Here is a 24,937-nt window from a genome sequence, read left to right as displayed (position 1 = left end):
ACACTGCAACTTTTGATACGCCTCATGATCTAAGCTTATATAAAATTTTGATCTTACCTTACCTGTGATAAATTTTAGTTGCTCTCATGCAATTCAACAAACTAGTTCAAAAGAATTAAAAAAAAAAGAAAATTTCATTCTCAGTGTCGCATCGCAATCGCAGGTGCCAATTTTTAAAAAATTTATAATATGGTCAAAATTTTAAATTAAAGACCATAGTGAGGTTTATCAATAGTTGCAAGGTTATCCATTATTTTTGGGACACCCTGTATAAAGCTTAGTCATTCTCGTAGATGTAATTGGTGAATGTTTGTGAGATTTTTATTAATGTGTGCAAAATATGTTACAAATAATATAAACTGTTATGGAATATACATCTGCGTATGTATGTGATTATTAAATACTAGTGATGGGCCGACTATGGTCTTTGCCGACTAACCGACTAGCCGACTAATCGGTTTTCAAATTGCCGATTAGTCGGCCGACTAGTCGGCAATGCCGATCATTCTAATACCTACTTGTTTGAAGAATAATATCTAGATTTCTCAAAGAAATAAGAATATCTAGATTTCTAAGAAGATAAATATAACTTCTTGAGAAATGAGATTTATTTTTTATGAGAAAAAATAAAAAGCAACATTACAATCACCTAACAGTCCCTAAGGTAGATGTCATAATTTTCGACGGCGGAGGGGTCAGAGGAGGTGACAATATGATCACCTCCTGCTGGGCTAGGATGCGCGCCGACGATTGCTTATCGACGTCACAATGTATGGGCAAATTGCGCTTATCGCGGCACGCATCCACTGATTCCTCTCCACTCTCCATGGTGATGGTCAGAAGCTGGGGGCCTACATAGCACGGACTACCACCACCGTCGGATAGGCAGGGCCCGCCAATTGCTGGCACAGACTGTGATAGTTGATGGCTTTTTTCGGATTCCCATAGTTCTTCACACTAAGGCGATCGACGGAGCTCAGGGGTTATTTATGTGGGTATTCCTAATCCTTCCGATGAGAGGAGCCCCACATAATCTACCACTTCCCCGCAGGATAGGTGCAATTCCATGCATTTTTTCCCCGAAAAAAAAGTGTCATAATTTTTATATGGACAAATTACATAAACTTTACACATTTTTGATGATTTCCTGGTAATTTTAACTAATCTTAACTTTGTATGAATTTAGACTGATTGCCAAAATTTTAAATCAGGTGAAACCACTTTTTACTGATTTTTTGCAGTCAAAAATGGTTTAGATAAACGCCCTTGGTCTACCTCATAATCATCTTGGTAAATAAGAGTTTTATTTCATTCACATATTTAATTTTGTATTGCGCCGATTATAATCGGCAGATTTTGCCGAATAGTCGTCACTAGTCGGCCGACTACAAATGATGCCGAATAGTCGGCTTTCCCGACTAGTCGGCGACTAGTCGGCCCATCTCTATTAAATACTCAATTTCAATTCAATTAAATAATCTACTGGCCGTAAATTATTATTTACATTTTTTGTAACTGAAAATAATCAGAGGTGGAATTGTGTAAAGCAATCGTTATCATTTGACAGTTCATAACGTACGATAAAGTCAGATAAACAAAGCGTTTGACAGAATAATCGTACATTATGAACTGTCAAATGATTACGATTGCTTTACACAATTCCACCTCCAGGGACTTTTTGAGATCAACTATAAATAAAATCAAAATATATTGTTGAATATTATACTATATTTGAAAATGACTATTTTCTTGGTTTGATAAAAGATACATGCTTTATAGACACTTAATTTATACTTCGGTTATTCTGCATAGAACTATATTATGTGATAGGAAAGTTCTGCCTAAAATAATTTCATGCATAGACTTATTTCAATCTAAAGGTGTCTGCTCACTACACTGTATGATACATGGCCGTACTATATTAATGTAAAAGAATATTCGCTCTTTATATGAATTATTATCAGTATACCCAAGTATTAAGAGTATGTCCTGAACTAAAAATTGTTGATTAAAGGCCGGCAACGCACTCGTAACGCTCCCGGGGGTGTTTTATATTATTATTTATTTTATTTATTTTTATACTGAACAGCTTGTCTCGGGTAACGTTCACAAAATTGGTTCATCACCGAGTAAATTATAAGTTTTTACTTTTTAGCATCATCATGGTTTTCTCAAGACCGAACGCAATGGAAGACTGCTGTGGACGCCCTCTGCCCCATCTAGGGGACATAGGACCTTAAGTCGATACGTCATGGTTTGATACAGTATAGTGAGCAGACACCTTAACACAATTTGACCCACCAATCAGATAGAAAATTAACTTGTACAAAAAATGTATATCAATATAAAATGGCGTCCAAATGTATATTTTGTACATAGCTACACAGAAAACTGGAGGCATAATCTTATTTATTTTACAAGAATAAACGGCAAGTCTATTTTTATTTGTAGTTATGTTAATTTTATGCGAGATTAAAATAAAATAAATGAAAAGGGACTTTGTGTTTTTCTAGACGTTGCTGCGATTTTCCTTGGCCCTGAAAATAATGTAGACTTTATTTCAACATCGTTGAAAGTTAATATGTGAGATTTCAAGGCGAGAATTTGAAAACTTTCACGATTTATTACATTTGCTAGAATTTCCAATTATGTTGTTCGATCGTTTTAGCCTACCACAGATTTTTAGTTGGCCGATAGTTGGGCCTGATTTTAATTTGTATGAAGAATCGGCCGAGAGCAATAATACCAAATTGATGTAATGTGCACACTTTCATACATCTCCATACTGCCCGCCCCAACTATCGACCAACTAAAAATCGGTGGTCTGCGCGTAGGCTACAGGTTACGTTATTGATTTATCAGTGCTCTAAAGACAATAGGCTAGTTTGCTAAAAAAAATTTTTTGTCCGTAAATTTTAATTTAAAAAAATATTTGACACATGAGTATTTCTCAAAAAAAATGTACATTTTGAAAAAAAAAGTGTGCTTTGAAACAGTTCAAAAGTTTTATATTTATAAATCATCACACAAAAAAAACACACACACAATTTTGAAGGATGAATATTAATCTTTAAGATAACGAAGAATTATAGCTATAATCCTACTTATTACCAAATATTTAGATATTTTAAAAATAGTCCTTTTTTACCTTTCATACAAAAACCTGTTTGCCACCCTAGCTTTTTCATGTGTTTTTGTTTCATAAAATGCGATACGTAACTAAATTATTGTAAATTTCTTTGTATCATCGTTCTACAGTAATCGCAGTTTCTGTATCAAATTGATTTTCTATGGGGTGATATAATAATTAGCAATTTAAAGCAAAAAAACAAAATGAGTTGCTCTCATTTACTATTTCGTTATTTACTCTTTAGTTACGATTCTTTCTACTTTCCCATGGTTTCTGAACAGTTCCATATTTTTTTTACACGGACAACAATAGCTGCACTGTGAATGGCTGTTGGCCTGACGTCTCCGCCATACATCTATCGCGAAAATCAGTGAAAACGTGTGTGTTTTGTGGGATTACTTTTTCGTAACAGGAAGTAAAATCAGCGATTTTATATAGAACGGTAAGTCTTCATTTAACCATTATTTGTAATACGTGTGGTACGAACATTTAGTAAGCTTTTATATTTGCTGTAACAGCTTTTATCAAAAAAATACTTGTTTCTGATCTCATTTTGTCTAATATTTCGTTACGTTTTTTACGAATTTCGTTACGTTACGAAAAAGTACAACATAATGCTGAGTGTATACTGTTATTTCCTGACTAAGCATAGTAATATTCACTACTTAATTTATTTCAAAAAATATAGAGCGTCAATAACAAAAGGATTGGATACTATCTGCTTTACAGAAGTGCCACCAGCAAAAAATAATCAAATCATTTAGATTACGTTTTTATGTTATTACTTCTTTTGTTTTTTTTAGGAATGCCGCCAAAAACCAATGCCGAAAGGCAAAAAGCTTACAGAGAACGACTCAAAATGGATAAACATGATGGAACAAAAATAATTTTATTAAAATAGTATGAATGATTACTCCTTTATTTTATTTCTAACCCCTTAATATTACCCCGTATTTGGGTGCATACTTACAAATATTTCGAATTGAATAAATGAAGAGCATTCACAATATTTCGCCAATGTATAACAAGCCTTATGGCCTTACTATTTCGTTACTACCGTTTCGTTACGTACATTTTTTTTTAGAAATACTCACATATATTTTTAATTGTCAATCAAACAAATAATTACAAAGTTACAGTGCGCGAAGTTCCGCGCGACGTCATAAAGTGCTGCACTTTTACGCACTCACTGACGTCACGGGCCTTTTCTTTAGAACTTTGGCACGCTTTATCTCTTTACATTTTCATTAGTTTTAAAAAGTGAAAAATACGTGTCGAGTAATTTTTGTTAAACTGACGGACTCTTGCTTTTTTACCCAGGAAACATCCCTATTATTTTAAAATACATCCCTATCGATGTTCCAATCGTGTGTAAAATCTTATCAAAAACTTTACTGAGTCAGTGCCTGACATAAGTGACATAAGGGAGCGGCACGGGAGGGGTGATGACATAATATGACGTGACAGAGCATACAAATCTGAAGTCTCGCTGATGTTTCACCGTCACAGCCTCCCGGGCCCCTCCCATACCTCAGGCCTCGTTTCCACCAAGGCAGAGCAGAGCGGAGAAGTGTTTTGAATAGCCAATCAGATTTCATAATTTCCAATTCTCCATTCCGCTCCGCCGCCGCTGTCAAATTCTAAAGCCCGGTCTGTGAGCACGTAGAATTTTGTCCAATGACCCCAAGCTACCCATCCTTATCGCTCGCGCGTAATTATGTTGCTGTCGCGCTCGCACACACTGCGGGCGCGCGTCGCACAGTCGCAACAGCAATATAATTACGCGCGAGCGATAAGGATGGGTAGCTTGGGGTCATTGGACAAAATTCTACGTGCTCAGGGACCGAACTATAGCTCACCTCTTGAGCCCCTGGTATAACCCGGTGTAATACCCGCTCATGTACCAGCTGAGCAGCATGGAGGAGACGGCCTGTTCTTCCCCTTCCCCCCGCGAGCCAAGCCCCGGCGGCGGCGGCGGCAGCGGCATATCTATCGGACCTAGCTGGAATAGAATACGGTACACTTTAAGCTTCATTTACAAGTCAAAATTCCGCCATTTTAAAATCAGAAACGTCAATAAACGCTCATCTGAGGGCGTAGTGTGAGTTTACGTCAGACGCATTCGACATTGACTGCGTTAAAAAATTATATGAAGATTTTAGTTTTTGAAAGTTTCCGCGGCCAATGATGTGATGAAAGACACTTGATGTGAACTCATTGCAATAAATCGAAATCGACGAAATCTTTGCAGTGCGACGCCACAACGCATTGTGTGCTTTGGCTCTTACAGTAGAGCATAAAAGTTCTCAAGTCGCCACTACAAGCCTAAAGACATTAAAAACAGCAATCCGTAAATAATTCACTGGACATGAATGGGCTCACTCATTATGATACTGTACTTCAAAGAAAATCAATGCAAAAGTCAATTTAACTAATAATAAATTCGTATATAATCTAAAAAAGAGTGATTCTTGTGCTCAAATCCAACAACTTTCTGTATGGGACCAAAATCGAAATTTATTAAATTGTTTACAGTGCTAAATTGCAACGATTTGCAAGAAAAATATACTCACGTTTCTAAGCGCTGACATATTTGGCATCGGGAACGGCATCTGAGGCATTCCAAAGCCGTTGGGCATCTCAAACCCATTGGGCACCTTGGCATTTTGATTCTTCTTCTTTTTACCAGTTTTCTTCTTTCTAGGGATTGTCTGCTCTGAAATTGTTACATAGTACTTGTTTCATTATTAAAATATTTATTTATTTTCACACATTTACACTATCTTTACAGGGAAAACCTAATAATGCAATAGCATAACTTATTCTACATAATAATAACTTACATCAAACAATACAACCAATATTTATTTACATTAATTTGGAACTGAAAACATCAAGCCTCATCCACAACCATTAGTTATGTGTACAAAGTACACACAACAGCACATCATTCAGGTTACCCAGTTTTGTTGCAAACTCGCCCTTAATACCACTGCCGTCGTCTGTACCTTCGGCAACAGTGTTAACTATCCATTGCCTGTCATGTCGTCTCGTTCTATCGCAAAGAATCACCATTTGATGAGAGAGAGAGCAAAAATGGAAATGGATAGTTAACAGTGTGGTTGTGTGTACATAGCTGGACGTAATGGCTGTGTTCCTAAAAACCGTGATCACAAGTAGAATTACTTGCATTGTCGTCTGTTAGGACTGGCTTGAAAATCTTCGACTGCCCATAGTATAGTCTTAAATAAATTTCACATTTGAGACTCATTTTAATTTCAGATATCAGTCACAGTGAAAAGTTACCTGTGCTCTCAGCGGTAGGAGCTGTATCGCTGACACATTCCATTTTATCCATGTTCGGCGACAGGCTTGTGTACGCTTCATCAATCTTGTCCTCTTCTAACGCTTCCTGAATTTGACGTGCTTGTTCATCTTTCCCCAGGGAGGATTTCAAGGTACTAATCGATACAACCTCTGCGTTTCCATAACCTGGAAATATGATCAAGTTGAAAACATTATTTTTCATTATATGTTGATACTTTCAGACTCAAAGCATAAACTGGAATATAAATTAGTTGAAAACATTATTTTTCATTATATTATGTTGATGACTCAAAGCATAAACTGGAATATAAATTAGCAGAATTCAGATATTCTAACAACCTGGATTGCCTGAAAAAGTAGATTTTCGAAAACATTTACATAGTAAATAAGTATTATTTACCTAAATATTTCACAACACACTCATTATCAGTGATGATTCTCAGAATAACTGCTTCATACTCAATACCGTCTGCTTCGTAAATCGCTCTGCAAGGCATGCCTGCCTTCCACTGTGTGTTTTGACTTTTATTGCCTTTAATTGGTGCATCTTTTGTTATGGGTTTGCCTTTCTTTTTGTTGGGTTGTCCTGGAACAAACATTATACATTATTAATTAAATCTACCTATTATGAAGTTCTTTTGTAATTAGTTTAAAATTTAATGTTTTAAAATTAGATCAACAATCTTTTATTTATTTATTTATTTACACTTTTGCACATACAACTGTACAGTGGCGGACTTAATGCCAGGTGGTATTATCTGCCAGTCAACTACAGGTCGAGTAGAGAGACTAAGGTGGTGTAATAAATATGACGTTTAATTAATATACTTTCATAGCATTAGATAAAATAAATAACATAAGAATACATATAAATAATAGACATACACTCTTCATTTACTCACACAGACATTGAAAACAACATAAGATCAGGTAAACAGAATAATTAGGTATTATTTTAAACAATGTTTAATATTCATTTGTTAAGGGAGAGTGACTCCTTCTGGCACAGGTGCCATTGCACTTACAAGAGTCCACCTCAAATCCTATTAATTGTTGTTGTTAACGAAATAAACATTTTTCACTTTATACTAGGTATCTGAGGTAAATTATTAAAGAATATCTTCCAATAATAGTTCCGTAATTTACCTATCTGTTAAAAAAATATTTTAATAGATTTTTTGTTACCTTCTTTATTTTTATTTTGAGTGTTGGTCGACATGGCTACTCTCTTCGCAACCTCTGCATTGGCAATTCGCAGCGCCTTGTCGTAAGCGTCGTTCAGCTTTCTATCATCCCAGATATCATTGTCTCCATCATCACCTTCGCTTTCAGACTAGAAAATAAAGAAAACACCATCAAGCATCTCGAGCTTACCTCCCTCCATGTTTTGTACATTTTGCTTATGGATCACCAAACAACTTACCACATTCATGCCTTTCACGTAAAGAATTTCACTCTTGGACATTATAGTACAAAAATTTATATTTTTTCACTAATTTATTAGGGATTTTTTTTTTTTTGCAGCATGAAAAGAAAGAAAGAAATTTAATTTTCAAAACTGTCAGACTGTCACTGAGTTCACTGACATATAAGTGTCAACAATGTCAACTAGCAGTTTTTTTTATTGGCTTCTACTGGAATAGGCTATGAATAGCAACCATTCTGCCTAGTCATAAATTCTATTATTCTATGTCTTTTTCTTCAACTAAAAATCCCATCCAAATGGCGACATCATAATATCTCACACTATGGGTGAAACCGCCAAAAAAATACTTTCTTACATGAAAAATTAAAATTCCATCATAATATTATCCAATCTGTTGTTTTTTGGATTGTTATTCGTTTAATTTAAACTTGAAAATGGCACAAATCGGTCGGCCTCAACGTGTATTGCCAATATCAAAAAAGAAGAAGTAAACGTTAAAATAGTGAATTTTCTTGACATTGACATTGACACCTCATTCGATTGACGTTTCACAAGAAAACAAATCCGGTGTGGTTTATTTACGATTAATTTGATTTATTCGATTTAATTTCATTTAGAAAATCCATATAACAAATTCTATAGCATCTTTGTATTTTGAACATACGTGGCCAATATTTGCATCATGTCATTATTAAGAGAACACTTGAATTGACTTGATAGGTTTTGTACAAGTTCGGCATTTCTAAGGCATTTTTCTGCCCTTTCCTATTAGAATCCTACACAGGATGTTTTAAACAACTTTTTACTGGTGGTACGAAGTACATTGGGTCAGTTATATATATAGTAAAAGAGTAGGGTTCTCCATTTCCAGGGAATGCCATGGAGAATAATAAGCAGCAAGATTTGTCTGACGACGATTATAAACAAGAGTCTCCAAGTAACACATGGAACCCAACCAAAGACACTGATAACAGTCCTGGAGATATAAAATCGCGTAAAAGAAAAATAGGTAAGTACTTAAAGAATTTTTTCTTTTGTTTTGAGCTCGTATGTGACAAAAAGACGGAAACATGTAAGCATAGATGCTTTATTGGAGTGCAAATAGTAATTAAATGTTAGCCCAAACATTATTATGAGGTCACAGTGCTTGTGGACGCACATGATGACACATAAACCAATCACAGAGCTCTATTCAACGCTGTGCGTTCGATTTACTGCTTCACTTAAGCAAGCTTCGTTTGTGAATACGGGTGTAATAGTGGTTTACTTTAGGAGATAATAATCTGACATAGTTAATTCATGGAGTTCATAATCTTACGGTGACAGGTCCATGGCAAATTAAAAATTTATTAACGTTGCAGAATCTGAACCTTCTGAAAATGGCAAATCAATATCAACAGAAACAGTTTTAATTGCTAACAGGTAAGTACTCTGAAGCAATTTTTCATTTAAATGTCGCCTTGATGAGTATAGGAAGTAAATTGTTATTATGTATTGTATTTGCACATAGAGGCAGGATAATGTACTGAAAAAATTAATTGAAGGTGACTAGCTAAAAGAGAAGCCTTCTAAAGAATTGGTGTTCAGTTAAAAATAATTATGTATTTCCATTATCATTAATAGCTACTAGTATACATTATTGAGGGCTGACTATAGGCTCCATACCAGCTATTAGCTTTTAGATATATGTAATTCAAAGGCTATTTAATTTTGTTTTAATTTTTTTGTATGTTTGCTGTTTTACTAATAAACAGCATTACTTTAATAATGTAATGATTAATTATTTTATAGGGAAAACACCCCATTTTTTGCCGACCAACCATCTTCAGACTTGTACGGATTAAAACCAGAGTTCCTCAAATCGTTGGGTATAAATTTACCACTGTCTAAGTGGGTGTATGTTACTAATGTAAGTTGAATGAATGTTTTAGAAAGCAAGTCATTGAAACCTATTCCCAAAGTTAATGTTGCACAGCTTCTTAGCACTGGCCCAAGTTTTGTTCTGAAGCAGTGGTAGGGTTAATACTGGGACGTGTAATATAGCTTTTTAAAAGCCTACTTGCAAAAATAAAATGAGATTTTATGAGTTTTTTTTCTTCACAGTAACCCATTGAATGCTAATATTTATATGTATGAGATAATACTTTGTTGAATATTCTTTTTAAAAGTTGATTTTAATGTGTTAATTATTGTCTTTCTAGTTTAGGTGTGATAAGTCAGAACTGAAAGACGTGTTTGAGCTAGCGGGCCATGTTGTGATATGTTCCATGATAGCGGTCCGTAATAGATATGCCAATGTGATGTTTAATCATCCACTAGAAGCTGTACAGGTAAGTAAAGTCCGGTCGCCGAGCACATAGAATTTCGTCCAATGACCCCAAGCTTCCCAGCCTTCCTTATCGCTCGCGCGTAATTATATTGCTGTCGCGCTCGCACACTCACTGCTGCCGCCCGTCGCACAGTCGCGACAGCAATATAAAATTTACGCGCGAGCGATAAGGATGGGGTAGCTTGGGGTCATTGGACGAAATTCTATCTGCTCGGCGACCGGACTTTAGTATTGTATATTAATTGACTTTAGTGATAAAACTAAAGGTCATAACACACTTTTCAACCTGGAGAGGGATCAACACCGTATCGCCTTTCGCTGCGCTGTCAAATGAGGCGAGACGTTTACGTTAAGGTGCGAATAAGTATGCGTTTCGTACAGGACGGAATTTAATACAAAGAATACTGACCGCCTCGAGTTGATACGGTTACGATCCGTTTCCGGGTTGATAATTGTGCTTCGTTCTTAATCAAATTGTGATTTGATAAAACTTGATGATGGATATTTGTTACTCTTTTCCACAAAAACTATTGGACGAATTATGATGAAACTTTACAAGTTCACTGCTAATATTAAAGCACAAAACATACAATAATAGGGTACTTATTATCGAAATGCAGACGAAGATGATGTCGCAGACAAAAGCTTATAATTATTTCGTTTTGAAATTCACACTTTTCAGTACCTTCATCTATCAATTAGCAATAGTTAATAGTTATTAATATAATCTAGTGCAGGTAAGTCAGTTTCGATTGTCGTCAATGTTCGAGGACAAACATTTTGTACTTGATCCTACATGTAAGTAGAGTCAATTTTACTGTGAAATTGTTGTTTTATCATAAGATGAATGTTCGTCACAAGTAATTTTGATAGAATATACTCAAAAGATATTAATTCCCTATGCAGATGGAAAACAACTTCCAAATAATAATATCATTAAATAAATTGCAACTATTGATTGGTGTAAAGTAGCTATCTTATTTCTTTTTCAATTGAAACTCGTTGGTATTAAAATGAAAGCCACTTTTAAATATTTTCAGTCATTGTTTGATGGACATTGAGAGATTCTCGCTCGTCCAAACGTACCCTGTTCATATTTAAATGAGTTGGAATGAATATTGATAAACTTTTAAATTATTCCGTTTAAAGCATGAAGAAGTTTTATGCAAGTCAAATGAGCTCCATTTGTTTTTCAGGCTATATCCATGTTTAATGGCCAAAATCTATACGGTCAGAATCTAAAAGTTATGATGATCAATCCACCAAGTGACACTATAATTTTACCAAAAGGACTAAAAGATATTGGTCCAGGTTTAGGATTTAATGGGCGACCGTTAAGAGACGTAGAACAACATTATAGAAAGTACAAAAAACACCAACGCTCACTCCTCGACGTTTCGGTGTTCACGCGGAATAATGATGATGAAGAGAAAGAACATTTGGATATTAAGAAAGAAGAGGTAGATACAAACAGTTGTAATTCCAGTGAAAAAACTGATTCTTCGAAGCGGCGAAAATATTTTAAAACTACCAATGTGCAAGATCTCTCTGTCTGTGAAGATTCAGCGCAGGATACAATTTCGGAGAACGCTAGCAAAAAGCCAAGACTCGACGAAATTGAGAGTTCGTCTGATGAAGAAACTATAGATGCAAGAATAGTAACACCTTCAAAATTAAAAGATAAACAGAAGCCACCTGAGAAAAATACATTTCCAAATGATCCACGCCTAAACTCCCTTGCATTAAGTACAAGCGTATCAGATAAAAAGCCTCCAGCAATTACAGAATTGCAGCAAAAGTTTCCACCATCAGGTTTACAATTTCCAAATCAACCAGGGAATATAAGACCTGGGCCGTTTCATCCGCCGGGACCAGTGATGAATCCTGTCAGACCTATGATGGGGCCTGTTGGACCATCAGGTCCAATGATGCAGCCGATTGGTGCGAATGTTCCTATAGTCCCAATGCATCCGAATGTCCCAATAAGGCCATGTCCTCCAGTACGTCCTCAAGGTCCTTTAGGTCATCCAGGTTCTGTAGGTCCTCAAGTACCTTTAGGACCCGTAACAGGGCCCATACGCCCTTACATGCCTGGGCCTTACAGGCCACCTACTGCCAATGTCCCAGTCATGCAAGGCCCGAATCCAGCGATGGGTCCTCGGCCAATGATTTCTCCGAATGGTCCACCATCAGGGCCTAATCAACTGGTGGCTAATAAAGAGCACCAGGTGCTATTCCGTAATGTGAGTATGCTCATATTAATTTATTTGTAGTTGTTACTCATCAAGTGTTTATAGGCTTGATAATTTGGTAGTGAGTAGATATTGAGTCTTGTTTTCATATATTCTCGTGAGCCGATGACTACATATAACGCCAGCAATTTTTGGGATACAAATCTCATTGGGTGGGGTTTCCATAATCCCCTATCAGTAGTTACACAAGGTAGGGGTACGTAGGGGTGTGATAGAATGAAATACTTTAAAACTAAACCCAACTCCCAAAACACATCCTAAGCCCACAGGATGTAAAACATGTCGCCCCCAATAGATAGGTACTGCACTACCTAATAGATGCAAGACTCGTAGGCGAACCGTAAGGGAAACAGTGGCGATCACAATAGATCGATCGCAGTGATACTAGGACCTTTAAAGTACTAAAATAGCCGCTCAGCACAATGAAAAAACCAATTCGTACTTCGTTAAAGCTTCAACCACACCAACGCGTGCAGATAGCCATCGCCTGTTATTGACCTATGACGCCGGCGATGGCGTTCTGCGCGTTGGTGTGGTTGAAGCTTAAGGTAGGTAATCGGTTGTTTTTATTTATCGATGATTTCTTCTTATTTCAGCTACCACCATCCACAACGTTCCCTCTGCTCTGCGACGAGGTATCTCGCTGCGGTCGCCTGTTGTCTCTGCAGCTCACCACTCCAGGCTGTGCCGTCGCCAGGTTCGGTCGCTTGGATGATGCCCAAAGATGTTTTCGTATCCTTTTTAATGTTTAAAACAAAAGTAACAATAGCAATATTAGTCATATATCGTGTTCAGTGGAGATTAATCGCTTGTTCCCAACCAGTCACACCCAAACGAGTAACCCTGTTACTCGTTGAGAAAAAATCCTATCCAGTCACACCGTTACTCGATGGGACATCTCTTTAAAATGATTTGTCCTAACGAGTCACACTGCTACTGGCTGCACTGTTAGCCTATGCGAAGAGTGCGTAGACCATTGATTTTTCGTCGGCCGATAGTTTAGTTGGGCAGTTGATCAGTATGGGCATGTATGGAAGTGCGCACATTACGCCGATTCGATTTGGCCGATTCTTTATACAATTTAAAATCGGGCACAACTATCGGCCAACTAAAAATCGATGGTCTGCGCCTAGTCTTAGCGTGTAGCCACACTGGCGGATTACAAACGGTTTCAAAGCGGTTACCAACGAGTAACAGGGTTGCTCGTCTTGCTCGTTTAGGTGTGACTCGTTGGGAACAAGCGAGATTAATGATATTATGATGATGATAATGATGATGAATTATTCCTTAACTCAGTATTTCAGAGTATTTCAACGGAAAGCGCATCGACGGTTTCGTCATAGAGGCGTGCATTACATAAAATAAACGGTGAGTTAGTGGATTTTCTAGTTCAAAATTATAACTTATGGTTTACGCAATAAAGTTAGGTTTCTGTTAATTATAAGATTTGTTTATCTATTTAACTGAGATGATGTATACCATATTTTAAGTTAGGTAATTATGTACCTAAATTACATATAGGCATATTATAGACTGATATTATCGAGTACCTACATAATGTGCAATGAAAAAGCTTCATAGGAGTAGACAGGAGAATCAATTTAATACGTTTTTTGTGTCTAAAAACTTTCCCATACAAATTGTATTAAATTAAAATGTGTGTTCTTTTTATATGAGCACCAAAATCACAATTTTTTAGCATGTAATTTACTAAGCGAATTTTTGCTTGAGGCAATAATTATTATGAAGTTTTTTCACTGTATGTTGGTATTCGGTACAAGTTTTGTTTGAGAATGTTATTTTAAATAAGAATGTTTATTATACTAAAAGAGGATCTTATTAAAATATGTATAATACAATATATTAGAAAATGTACTATAGAAATAGTTTTTTTTTTTTATTATCTATGCTCAATTTAAGGCAAAATGACCTTTTTCCAAATGCATAAGTGCGTTTTACCTTTTTTTATACTATTATTACTTTTAATTTTAATTTATTAATTCTGTCTTGATACTATGTAAATTAGGCATTATTTTACTTTATAACATGTCCGTCAGTATTTTTAATTTTGAATTTATTTATTTTACTACATAATAATATAAGTAAAATGTCAAATTATTTGTTTTTATAGTTTTAAAGTTAGTCAAATTATTTATAGATTTTTACTATAAAAGAGATGTATTCTCTATTAACTACTTAATACTAATAACTTAATTTAAAATGTTATCTGATAGAAATACGAAGAAAGCTGTAGTATTTCTTAAACTACAAAATTACATACTAGGGGTAGTTATAGTTATTTAATATAAATTAGTTTAGTTAAACTGTTTAAGTTTTAAACAATATTTCCATTTACTTAAGTTATTATATTTGTTGCAACTACAATAAACTGCGTTTATATCAAAATATTTTGTGTTTTCTTTAATCGTTGATCCACTAACTTTAACCGTTAGTATAAATAACGATAACCGTTGTCTATTGTATGGAGTCTGACAGATTTTTGACGTTTGTGAAAGTTAAGATAAGATGGTGCAACTCAGTCTTAGATTACATTTAATAATAAATAAAAGTTTATTAAACAACTTTAAGTACATAATTATAGTCCTTACTTAAAGACCATTTTTTGCACACAAAGGATGATGGGCATATTGGGCGTTAAACCAACAGAAACAAAAAGTATACTAAATTAAAGCTTAATACTAGTACTTCATTTCATAGTATGACAACAACCCTGAAATACGCGGGGATACGGAGATAGAGGTCGTTGAATATGCAAAGTTTCCATAGTATTTCACATCACATTAGGGTAATATAAATAGGTAGTATTAGGTCAATTACATTGCTTTTATCGATCATATTGAGAGTATTGTATCATATCTTACTATCGATTCTATCGATTTAGTAAGTATGTATACCGAATAAATCATAATCGATTATTCGATTGCAATAATCGATTATATTGCTGAAAATAAGGAATTGAATTAACAATCAAATGATAGTAATGATGGTAATCAATAAAATCGATTAATCGAATTTTTAATCGATAAATCGTTTTTTGGCAATTCGATTAATAATCGATCCGTGATCGATTATGCGACAACACAACAACTTAACTGGTAGAAATCCCATTGAAACATGACTGTGTTCATGTCATTTCTCTAAATGGTACCTAGAATGGTCCTACGCTTATAATGTAGAACATGGTTTAAATAAACCATTTGTTAGCCCCACTCCTGAACTGTTGGATATAATAATTGATAAATAACTAAATGTATTTAAAATGTAAGTATATAAGTATATTTATTAATAATATTTTTTGTTTGCGTAATAAAGCACCTATTACTATTACACATTATGTCAATTTCCAAGCAAACCCGGGAGTTTTTGGTAGTTATTTATATGAAAATATATTTCTGATATTAAGTCCTAACAAATAATAGTAGTTACATTTCTGTTGGTTTTACGCCCAGATTCCATAGAAAAGTGCCCATCATCCTTTTCATACTAAATATCAATTTAAAAAAGTGTCGAACCCTCGTTTAAATTTTTGTAATAAGCCCCTTCGTTATTGTTATGTAGGCACTGTTTTATTTAATTGTCCTTGGACTTAAAAATATTAAATAGGTGTAGGTAAGTATATTTTTTTCATTATCATCATATTCAACTAATACCACAGAATAATAAATAAGTACTACGTACAGAAGTTTTACTTCGCGAAGGTATTTAAAAAAATGTATGCTCAATGTCATTAACAATATGGTGTAATTTAGCCTGTCTCAAGAGTCAAGCACCATTTTGTTGACAAACGTCAGTGATCGGCACTGCTCCGAAGCTATAGGGCTGACTTCGGTAAAATGATGTGACGTGAGGTGCCAAACTTCGGAAAATGGCGGAGGAAATACATGATTTAGCATAAACTATCATGAATAATATTAACTACTCATTTACCTCTCAGTGTCTTGAGGCAACTTAAAAAAGTATATTCTGTGTTTTTATTATTATTTAGGCAGTTAAATACTGCACAGTATTTAGTACACCATTTTCTTTATTTTCTTCCATCATACACAAGAATACGCGTGCGTGAGTCAATGTTCGCTCGTATGTGAGGCCTTGTCGAATAGTATCCTGTAGGTGGGCCATCGTGCGTGTTTTGTTTTCGATGTTAACTCGCGGAGATGAATAGGCCTGCTAATACAAACAAGACAACAAAACATAGACACTTCATTCTGGTCTTAAAAAACTTAATTAATTTTAAATTACCTCTAAATTACGATTTTTGGTCGCATTGCAATTGAAAAAAGTACTTTAATTGAGTTGATAAAATAGTGACGTCACTTGCTTGTAGTGCCATACAAAATCTATGGGAGAGTTTCGTTTTGAAAGTTTTAAAAAGTACGTCAATTGATTGGTGGTGTCATCATGTCTATTGTAATAAAGACGTGTTGCGAACTTATTGGCTACTTTACGAACACGAACTAAGGTACTTGATACAAATAAGGCCTACCTAACTTTAAATGCTTATAATTCAATAAATATTAACGCCAATTAACAAAAACAAGGTTAATTATCTTCTTCCATCCTTTAATTTTAGCAATATTACAAAACATAACACAATTTTTAACTAAATCTATTCAAAATAAGCAAATTACGAAACCACTGATTTTGGCTTTATTAAATCACCTACACGGAATAAAGCCTACATGATTCAAATGCCTCTAGACCTTAAAATTGAGGTTGTATTAAACAAAATGCGGTCTTATAACATTAAACACGTCGATTTGTTTGCGTTATCAAAATTTTACATACCAAGTAAACAGAAATATACTGTACATCTCTAGATAAACTTAAATTCCACTTATTAAGAATTATACATAAATTATAGATAAAATTAAATATTCATAGTAAAAAAGTAACGATTCCTTACATATATTATTAAAAAAAATATCAAAAACAAACAATATTGTTTTTTTGTATAGGGCTTATTAAAACACCGTGTTCGAATAAGGCCTACACATAAAACCATTTAAATAAATCAGTTTAGGAACATCATTTAGTCTTGAATTTTTGTAAACAAAATGAGATATTCATTTTTGTTAGAACCAGGGCATAAAAAGGCTTCTGAATCATCTTTGCGAACTCCTACACAATACTTGTAATACCACCTAAAGCAGTCATTTATGGTCGCGTATCTGCTACTTTGTCTTCGAAACAGGCATGATAATACCAGCTTTTATTCTTCTTTCATTAAGAATTATACATACGGCTTCTTTTTTCTTATTTTTTATTGTTTTTGTATTTTGTTTCTTTTTTTACAGGTTTTGTAATTTTTTTGACACTGTTTTCTTTTTCTTTTCTGTGCTGTTAGTAACATTCTTATTAAATAAATATTTTGTTACTCTTTGACTCATTTAGTTTAATGAATTTGTCCGTAATCAAGTGTTAACATAAGTATCTAATATGGCCTACCATGCTGAAATAAGGCCTAGGCCTTAATAGATATCTCGCTCTTGTTGTCTTTAAAAAATTACAAATAATGCATCTATAGCCAGTAGTACAAATTAAGGTAATTATTAGCTAGTAAGATATATTTAGAAACGATTACTAAGAAAAGCTTAATCTAAAACAGCGTCATTTTACCGAAAACTTAAGATGAAATCGCCGGATTTTTATAAGGGAGCACGAAATCACCCACCACCTTAGAAGAACGCGTGCTAATTGGTGCTGGGGTCGTGGATCGGGATGCTCTAGCACTCTACTGGGTTATAGGGCATATGAGTACGTGTCCTTGAAGTATTGTCCCGGTTGGATTTATTTATCTGTGTTTTCTGATGTATAGGCCTTATTAGAACGTAGGCCTTATTTGTATCAAGTACCTTATTTGACGCTGACTGTGCCGCTCTAACAATTAGATCAAGGAATTTCACAGGTAATTGAGTTTAATATCGTTACAATAACCAATGACTTGTAAAGGAATCTACAGTATGTTCAATTCAATTGCTTGCCATGCGTATGTAATTATGCATAGGTAAATAGGAATAGAGGAGGTCACGTATCGGAAAACGCAGCGTGTGATGTCCAGTCCACCCACAAGGTGGACCGACGATCTCATAAGGTAGCAGGAAGGCGCTGGATGCAGGCCGCTACGCAGGAAATCATTGGGGGAGGCCTATGGTCAGCAGTGGACGTCCTGAGGCTGATATGACGTGGCCTCTTTTTTGTGAATACCTATCTGTTAAAAATAGATGATAGACAGATGACACTTCGTCGCTTGCCTCTAACTGACGTAACTGACATTTTGCAAAATTTTCAGGCGATTAGACAGATCGATTCGTGTTGCGAAATTGATTAAGATGGTGTAGATAACTCAGTTTCGAAAAAAATGTCAGATACGTCAGTTAGAGAGGCAAGCGACGACTTTACTGTAGTACACTGTACATCACACACAACAAGAAAATAAATACACAAAAGACACTGCATAATTAGGCGGTCTTATCCCTATGATGCGATCTCTACCAGACAGTTGTCTGGGAGAGGAATAATGTAAAAGGTTGCCAATATTCAAAATCAAGATCAGCATTTTTATAATCCATCTCACCCTGTCATTTTAAGATGATATTATAAGCACTATCTAATAGATGGTAATATGAAAACTGTTTTGCGTAGGCTAGAGTCCTGAACGTTACTGAATCGTTTTTGCTTAAAAAATAACAACCTAGGATGCGTGGGCATTAAGTTTTGTTTATACATGTAAATCTTAAAATATCTAGTTGGTTCAGCTGCAGACTAAAATAATCTTAAGCTGGATTCTTAAACTACCGTTTAAAATATCAAAGCGGTTCTTAAATCACTCGTTAAAAAACTAGCAAAGTTAGAAGGGAATTTGTGCAGAACCTTCCTAGCTAGGTATCATAAGTAATGGTCATAGTGAAACTACGAGTACCTACTTACTGTATGGTTAATAAATCGCAATAAGATATTCTTCTGAGAAAATTGCCTGTGACGATAACACGGATTAGACAGGATCAAAATATTGTAAGAGCTCTGTTTCTACTAAACTCGTTCACAACCCTAGCTAATCTATCGAAGAACCCTAGTAGCTACATAAGCTGGGATGCACCATTTTACTTTAGCTTTAACAAACGTCAAAAATCTGTTAAATTCCATACAAAATGCACCGGTTATCGTTATACTTAGGTAGTTACCGTTAAAGGTAGGTGGTGCAACTCAGCCTTATGACCGTTTTCACCATCTACTTATCCCAAATCTTTAAGTCACCCCTATGGTAACACATGACAGGAATTTGGTGTTCATAGGGGTCACTTAAAAATTAGGGATTGATGGTGAAAACGGGCATTAGTCTGTCGAGTAGGTGAGGTAGTTTTGTTGATGACACCACAGATGACACTAGGTAGGTAATGTTAAAAAAAACTACAAAGTCTTTGAATTGATACTACTTCAACTGTGACTGCGGGACCCCTAAAAAGACCAGCAATAATTCTTTAATAGCAGATTATGGAAATAAGTTGATTCCGCAGCGGTGACCTGCTTAATCCCTTTTTAGAATGCCGGGAGCCGTCACCGGGAACTATTAAAACGGAGTTAGGATAAATCGGGGGCTTACCCGGCGTTAAAGCCACATTTGCAGCTGGAAGGTTTGCGATTTCTTTTGTGTAATCGTCGATTTCAGCACTGGCTGTTTTTAGAAGCTGTTTCAATTTTGGTTTTCAACCTTTTTTTTTCTTCACTATGCCTTGCGGAGCGTAGACAGTGTAGAATTTTTTAATTTCAACCTTTTTGACGAAATTTTTCATGTTATATATAGCCTGACCAGGAACATAAAAACCCTCGCCATGTTGCGGAAAATTAATGGTACTAATTTCTTTTAATGGCAACAGTAACTGAAAACTTCATTGACATGTCACCTTGCATGTCAGTCTATTGCTGTCAAAGTGTAAACAAACTTTATTTTAAATGTGCGCAATTGATTTTGTGAATTAAATTGCTAAAATCTTTTTATAGTCGTGAAAGAAAAGTGGTTCACAATGTGTTAAAGTATTTGTCGAAGAGAAATACTAAGGGTTCGGACAATATTTTCATTGAATAATGTTTCCGACAAAGGTTGTCAAATTGACTGACATGTTTATCGTATAGTACAGTCAACTATGAAAATTAGCTGTGGTTTGTTTCAACTACCTATTTTAAAGTTTTTTGTCACTTTGTAAGTATTGAATTTTATGGAATTGGGAAAGAAGTACCGAGTTTGAAGCGTTTATGAGCAGACATTGTAGTTGAATATTCAAGTTCAGAATTTGATTATTGATGAATAATAATAAAATCCTACTTGCTCGATTGATGGTTTCATTTAATTTATTTAAACCAGTTTACCTATAATATAATATGTTTTTGTTAATTTATGAAAATATTAAATAAGCCTATAATCCTGAATCCTGATACATAAAGTTGGCCTATTAATTTAATACAGGTACGACTGTACCCAGTGTTGCACTATCAAATGCAATTGAAGCGCCTCTATGCCAGGGTTTTTATGTTCCTGGTCAGGCTATAGTTAATTTATTTATTTACGTTTACCTACGAGGACCTAGTTTGGTAGGATTTGCAAAAAATGAAAGAGAAAATTGATTTTTATCTGGTAACTTATTTCAGGAGTCACCACGTTACTTATTTATCAAATAACCACGTTACTTATTTATCAAATACTAGCTGACCCGGCGAACTTTGTTCCGCCTTAATGGCAATAAATAAGCAGACTTTTTTTTTTACTTCGAACGGGATAAAAAGTATCCTATGTCCTTCTCCTGGCTCTAAACTACCTCCCTGACAATTTTCAGCTAAATCGGTTCAGCCGTTCTTGAGTTATAAGTGGAGTAACTAACACGACTTTCTTTTATATATATAGATTTGTTACAAGTCCTACTATTATTTTGCTTTGATAACGTGACAATTTTTTTATTAGAGACCATTATTTCCATGTCATCTGCGCTGGACCACAATCTCAAGAAGAAAGTTGGCAATGACTGGACGAAAAAGGCGGGAAACCGTGCTTTGTGGTTCTTTTTACTCCCACGCTAATAATGATATTTCCAATATTCATCTAAAATTTCATGAAGTCGGAACGATCGGTTCCGGACAAACTTTTAAATGAACATGAATCCAAATTGCATCTCCCTTTGGCTTCTGTCATTAACTAAATAGGTTGGTAGGTCCTCAACGGCATTTGGCTGGATGCCCACAAACATGGAGGGCGCTACCGTGCCAAAGATTTTCGTAATTATCGACTCTGACCTCTCTTTCACTACTATGAGTAAAAGCGAAAAGTAAAATCGACTCTGTGGGAATTCTTTGGCGGAGTAGAGCCTATAGTCGACAAAACTTTCTGTGGTCACGTAATATTGTGGACAGTAGAAGCCATTCGACTGGTTGTACAAGCGCTTGAATAGCGTAATAACTGACATAACTGTGATCACATGCGTAGGAGTGGTAGGAGCTACTATTACTTATTCTGTGATAGGAGTAGGGAGTATTGATAAAGGCTACATCTTTGATAGTGTCGCATATTGTAATAGACTGTCGTAAAACAGGCCCTAGCACTGCCAAATAATAAGAATAGTAGAGGATGTCAACTGGCTACCTAGTGGTCCACGGTGGCCAAGGACTTAGAGCGTGCTCAAACAAATATTTTAAGAACCCAGGCACAGGATAGAGTGTCCTGGCGCATCAGAACAAGGAGAGAGATACTTTGATAGTGTTGGTTAGTTACAAAAAGGCCATTAATAAATGTATGTAAATGTAATAACAAAACTCTAAACGTGATTCAGTCACAGTCATAGATTATATCCTGAAATTGGTCTAGGAAGTCTAGATATTAACATTCAGCCTCTAGAATTTTTTAGCTACTTACTTAGGTATAAAGGTAAACACAATGTGTTAATCGTTGCGCTATAAAATATCTACCTTTTAGTAGGTATGTAAACCATGATATGCAAGATAAATAAGAGAGCTCGATCGGAAACGGCTTAATGGACACCTCGATGGACCGACGCGTTTGAACGTCACTGAAAAAGGGAAACACACAGCTGGAAAATATGGGCGTTTTCCAGCGATTCATCATAGAACCATCCTCGATAAATTGTCTTTCAGTTCAAATAATAAGGCAGAGAAAAATAATAATTTCAGTTTATTTTATTCTTCTTTCTAGCTTATGACCATGCAAAAAACGGGATGTCTCTGTGGGAAGAGCCCTTACATTACATGTAGGTATTACATTACACACACTTGCATTACAGTATAAGTAGCCCGCAGAATTGCTAAAATCAAGTGGCAGTGGGCGGAGCACATAGCTTGTAGAGATGATGACCGTTGGGGCAGAAAAATTCTCGAGTGGCGACCACGGGCTGGTAGACGTAGCGTGGCCCACTAGGTGGACCGACGATCTGGTGAATGTCGCGGGTAGAGCCTAGAAGCGGGCAGTGCAGGACCGGTCGTTATGGAAATCCTTGAGGCCTTCGTCCAGCAGTGGACGTCATTTGACTGAAACGAAAGAAAAGCGGTTTAAGTTAAAATGTAGACCCGTATCGTGCGTCTTCCTTACCAAAATAAGCGGGACGTTTCCACCTAATGCGTTTTTCAGCGTCATTCATTTGGACTGTTGCTCATCACTCATCTTTTATTACCACACTCAATCAAATTACAATTAATTATTATTTACGTGTCCATTTGTGTCGGTAATCAATCACTATCAATCTTGTCATTATTCATATTTTACGATAATTAGGTTAATATGATCCAATTCAGGAAATGTGTCCTCTTTTTCATATCGTGCTATTTTACCTTATTTTTTTCCGTACTGTTAGGTTAGTATTTGAACTACATTTTTTGATGTATTTTTTGATTTTTGTCGTAACATGTTTATATTTCTGGCCACTGCGATACAAGCATATTAATCGATACTCCATACAAGAACGTTGAAAACCCTAAGCGTGTTTTGTTTTAAATATCAATAAAACATTCTCGCTGATATTGTCTCCGAATATTTTATAATAAAGTACCTACCCAAAAACATTTCGTGGCTCGTCATTAGGATATTAGGAAAGTCGACTGAATATTGCTGGAGGAATTTTTTATTTCTACGTTGATAGTACTTTGATTTCGTCCGTAAAATGTTACGACGAAGATTTTCTTGACGAAGTATCAAGAATTCTTTTCATTCTATAAACGTGTTTCGTTAAGAAAGTTGAATGCTAACCGCTTATCATTTCTCGTAGAAAATAATAATGTGAAATTCTTTAGAATGTTTAAGAAATAACTAAGAACTATTTAATTATTATAGTTAAAGTTTTATGGTGCATGTTCCATTTTAAAAATGTGAAATGTTGTAAGGATGTATGGGTGTATGTTTGTTACTATTTCACGCAAAAACTACTGAACGGATTTTGATGAAACTTTACAGTAGTATCTAAATTGTATAATGTATAACTCAAAGGTGACTGACTGACTGACGGACATAGTGATCTATCAACGCACAGCCCACCAAACCACTGGACGGATCGGGCTGAAAGGCATGCAGGTAGATGTTATGACGTAGGCATCCGCTAAGAAAGAATTTTACGAAACTTCACCCCTTAGGGGGTAAAACGGGATCCACGCGTACGAAGTCGCGGGCGGCCGCTAGTTATTTATACATCAGAGCACATATTAATAGGTTTGGTTATTGTATAATGCTTAGGATCGTGGCGCGTGTGGTTCTACTCGTGGACCAAAGGAGCACTCAGGCGTTCTTCTCATATTCAAATAACTAGCGTAAGAAGATATGGTTTTCTGCATTCCTCAAAAATCTTTTGTCTCTTTGCATTCCGTATATGAAACCCTGCATTCAGGGTTGTCGAGTTTCAAAATATTCCATGATCATAATTAAGTACATAATATTTTATAGGCATACCGTTTTCTGAAAGATGATAAAAAATTCTAAAACTATTTTATATCTAATAGACACGCTAACAATTATTAAACCAAGGTACAATTAAAAATCTACAATTATGGTTGGAAACTTCCGTACTTTGGTTAAAGTACCTACTAGATAGTGGTGTACAAAGCGTCAAAGCAAGTATTCGATAGTATTAAATTAATTTTATTACCATTATCATAATTTCAGCCACAGGACGTCTACTGCTGAACATAGGCCTCTCCCAATGATTTGCAGCCTTCATCCTTCGCCTTCCTACCTTTGTGAGGTCGCCTGTGTGTCACCAGTGTCCACCTTCTGACGTCCACCCAAGTCCTACGCTACGCTTGCCGGTACGTGACCTCCAATAATATGTAGTATTATTATGCCCAGTTTCAGCATCAATCCCTAATTTTTAAGAGACCCCTATGAAAACAAAATTCCTTTTATTTGTTACCATAGCGGTCACTTAAAAATTAGGGATTGATGGTGAAAACGGGCGTTAGACAATTAA

At 35.5% G+C, this 24,937-nt stretch overlaps 2 protein-coding genes across 3 annotated transcripts; one reads left to right on the top strand and one right to left on the bottom strand.

Moving 5' to 3' along the window:
- Positions 1-1,708: 1,708 nt before the first annotated feature.
- Positions 1,709-15,989, bottom strand: LOC135079244 (survival motor neuron protein). 2 transcript variants are annotated; one of them, XM_063973840.1, is made up of 8 exons: positions 15,977-15,989; positions 7,881-7,950; positions 7,643-7,790; positions 6,858-7,043; positions 6,437-6,622; positions 5,704-5,846; positions 4,990-5,132; positions 1,709-2,537 (listed from the first exon to the last, which is right to left on the bottom strand). In XM_063973840.1, exons 2-8 carry the CDS (start codon positions 7,920-7,922, stop codon positions 2,510-2,512), a joined length of 876 nt encoding a protein of 291 aa, XP_063829910.1. In that variant the 5' UTR covers positions 7,923-7,950; positions 15,977-15,989; the 3' UTR covers positions 1,709-2,509. The 2 variants fall into 2 exon arrangements, with proteins under 2 accessions (XP_063829910.1, XP_063829909.1); XM_063973839.1 differs by lacking the exon at positions 15,977-15,989 and having other exon boundaries at positions 7,881-7,976.
- Positions 8,408-14,356, top strand: LOC135079243 (histone-lysine N-methyltransferase SETD1A-like). The gene is made up of 8 exons (XM_063973837.1): positions 8,408-8,450; positions 8,755-8,892; positions 9,245-9,305; positions 9,675-9,792; positions 10,085-10,213; positions 11,409-12,455; positions 13,061-13,196; positions 13,769-14,356. The coding sequence occupies exons 2-8, from the start codon at positions 8,763-8,765 to the stop codon at positions 13,822-13,824; spliced, it is 1,677 nt and encodes a 558-aa protein (XP_063829907.1). The 5' UTR covers positions 8,408-8,450; positions 8,755-8,762; the 3' UTR covers positions 13,825-14,356.
- Positions 15,990-24,937: the final 8,948 nt, after the last annotated feature.

Source organism: Ostrinia nubilalis, chromosome 16, assembly GCF_963855985.1.
Source record: "Ostrinia nubilalis chromosome 16, ilOstNubi1.1, whole genome shotgun sequence".
In the NCBI taxonomy this organism is placed as follows: Eukaryota; Metazoa; Arthropoda; class Insecta; order Lepidoptera; family Crambidae; genus Ostrinia; species Ostrinia nubilalis.
Note: the sequence above shows the minus strand (reverse complement) of the source record. Positions and strands in the feature narration are given on the sequence as shown.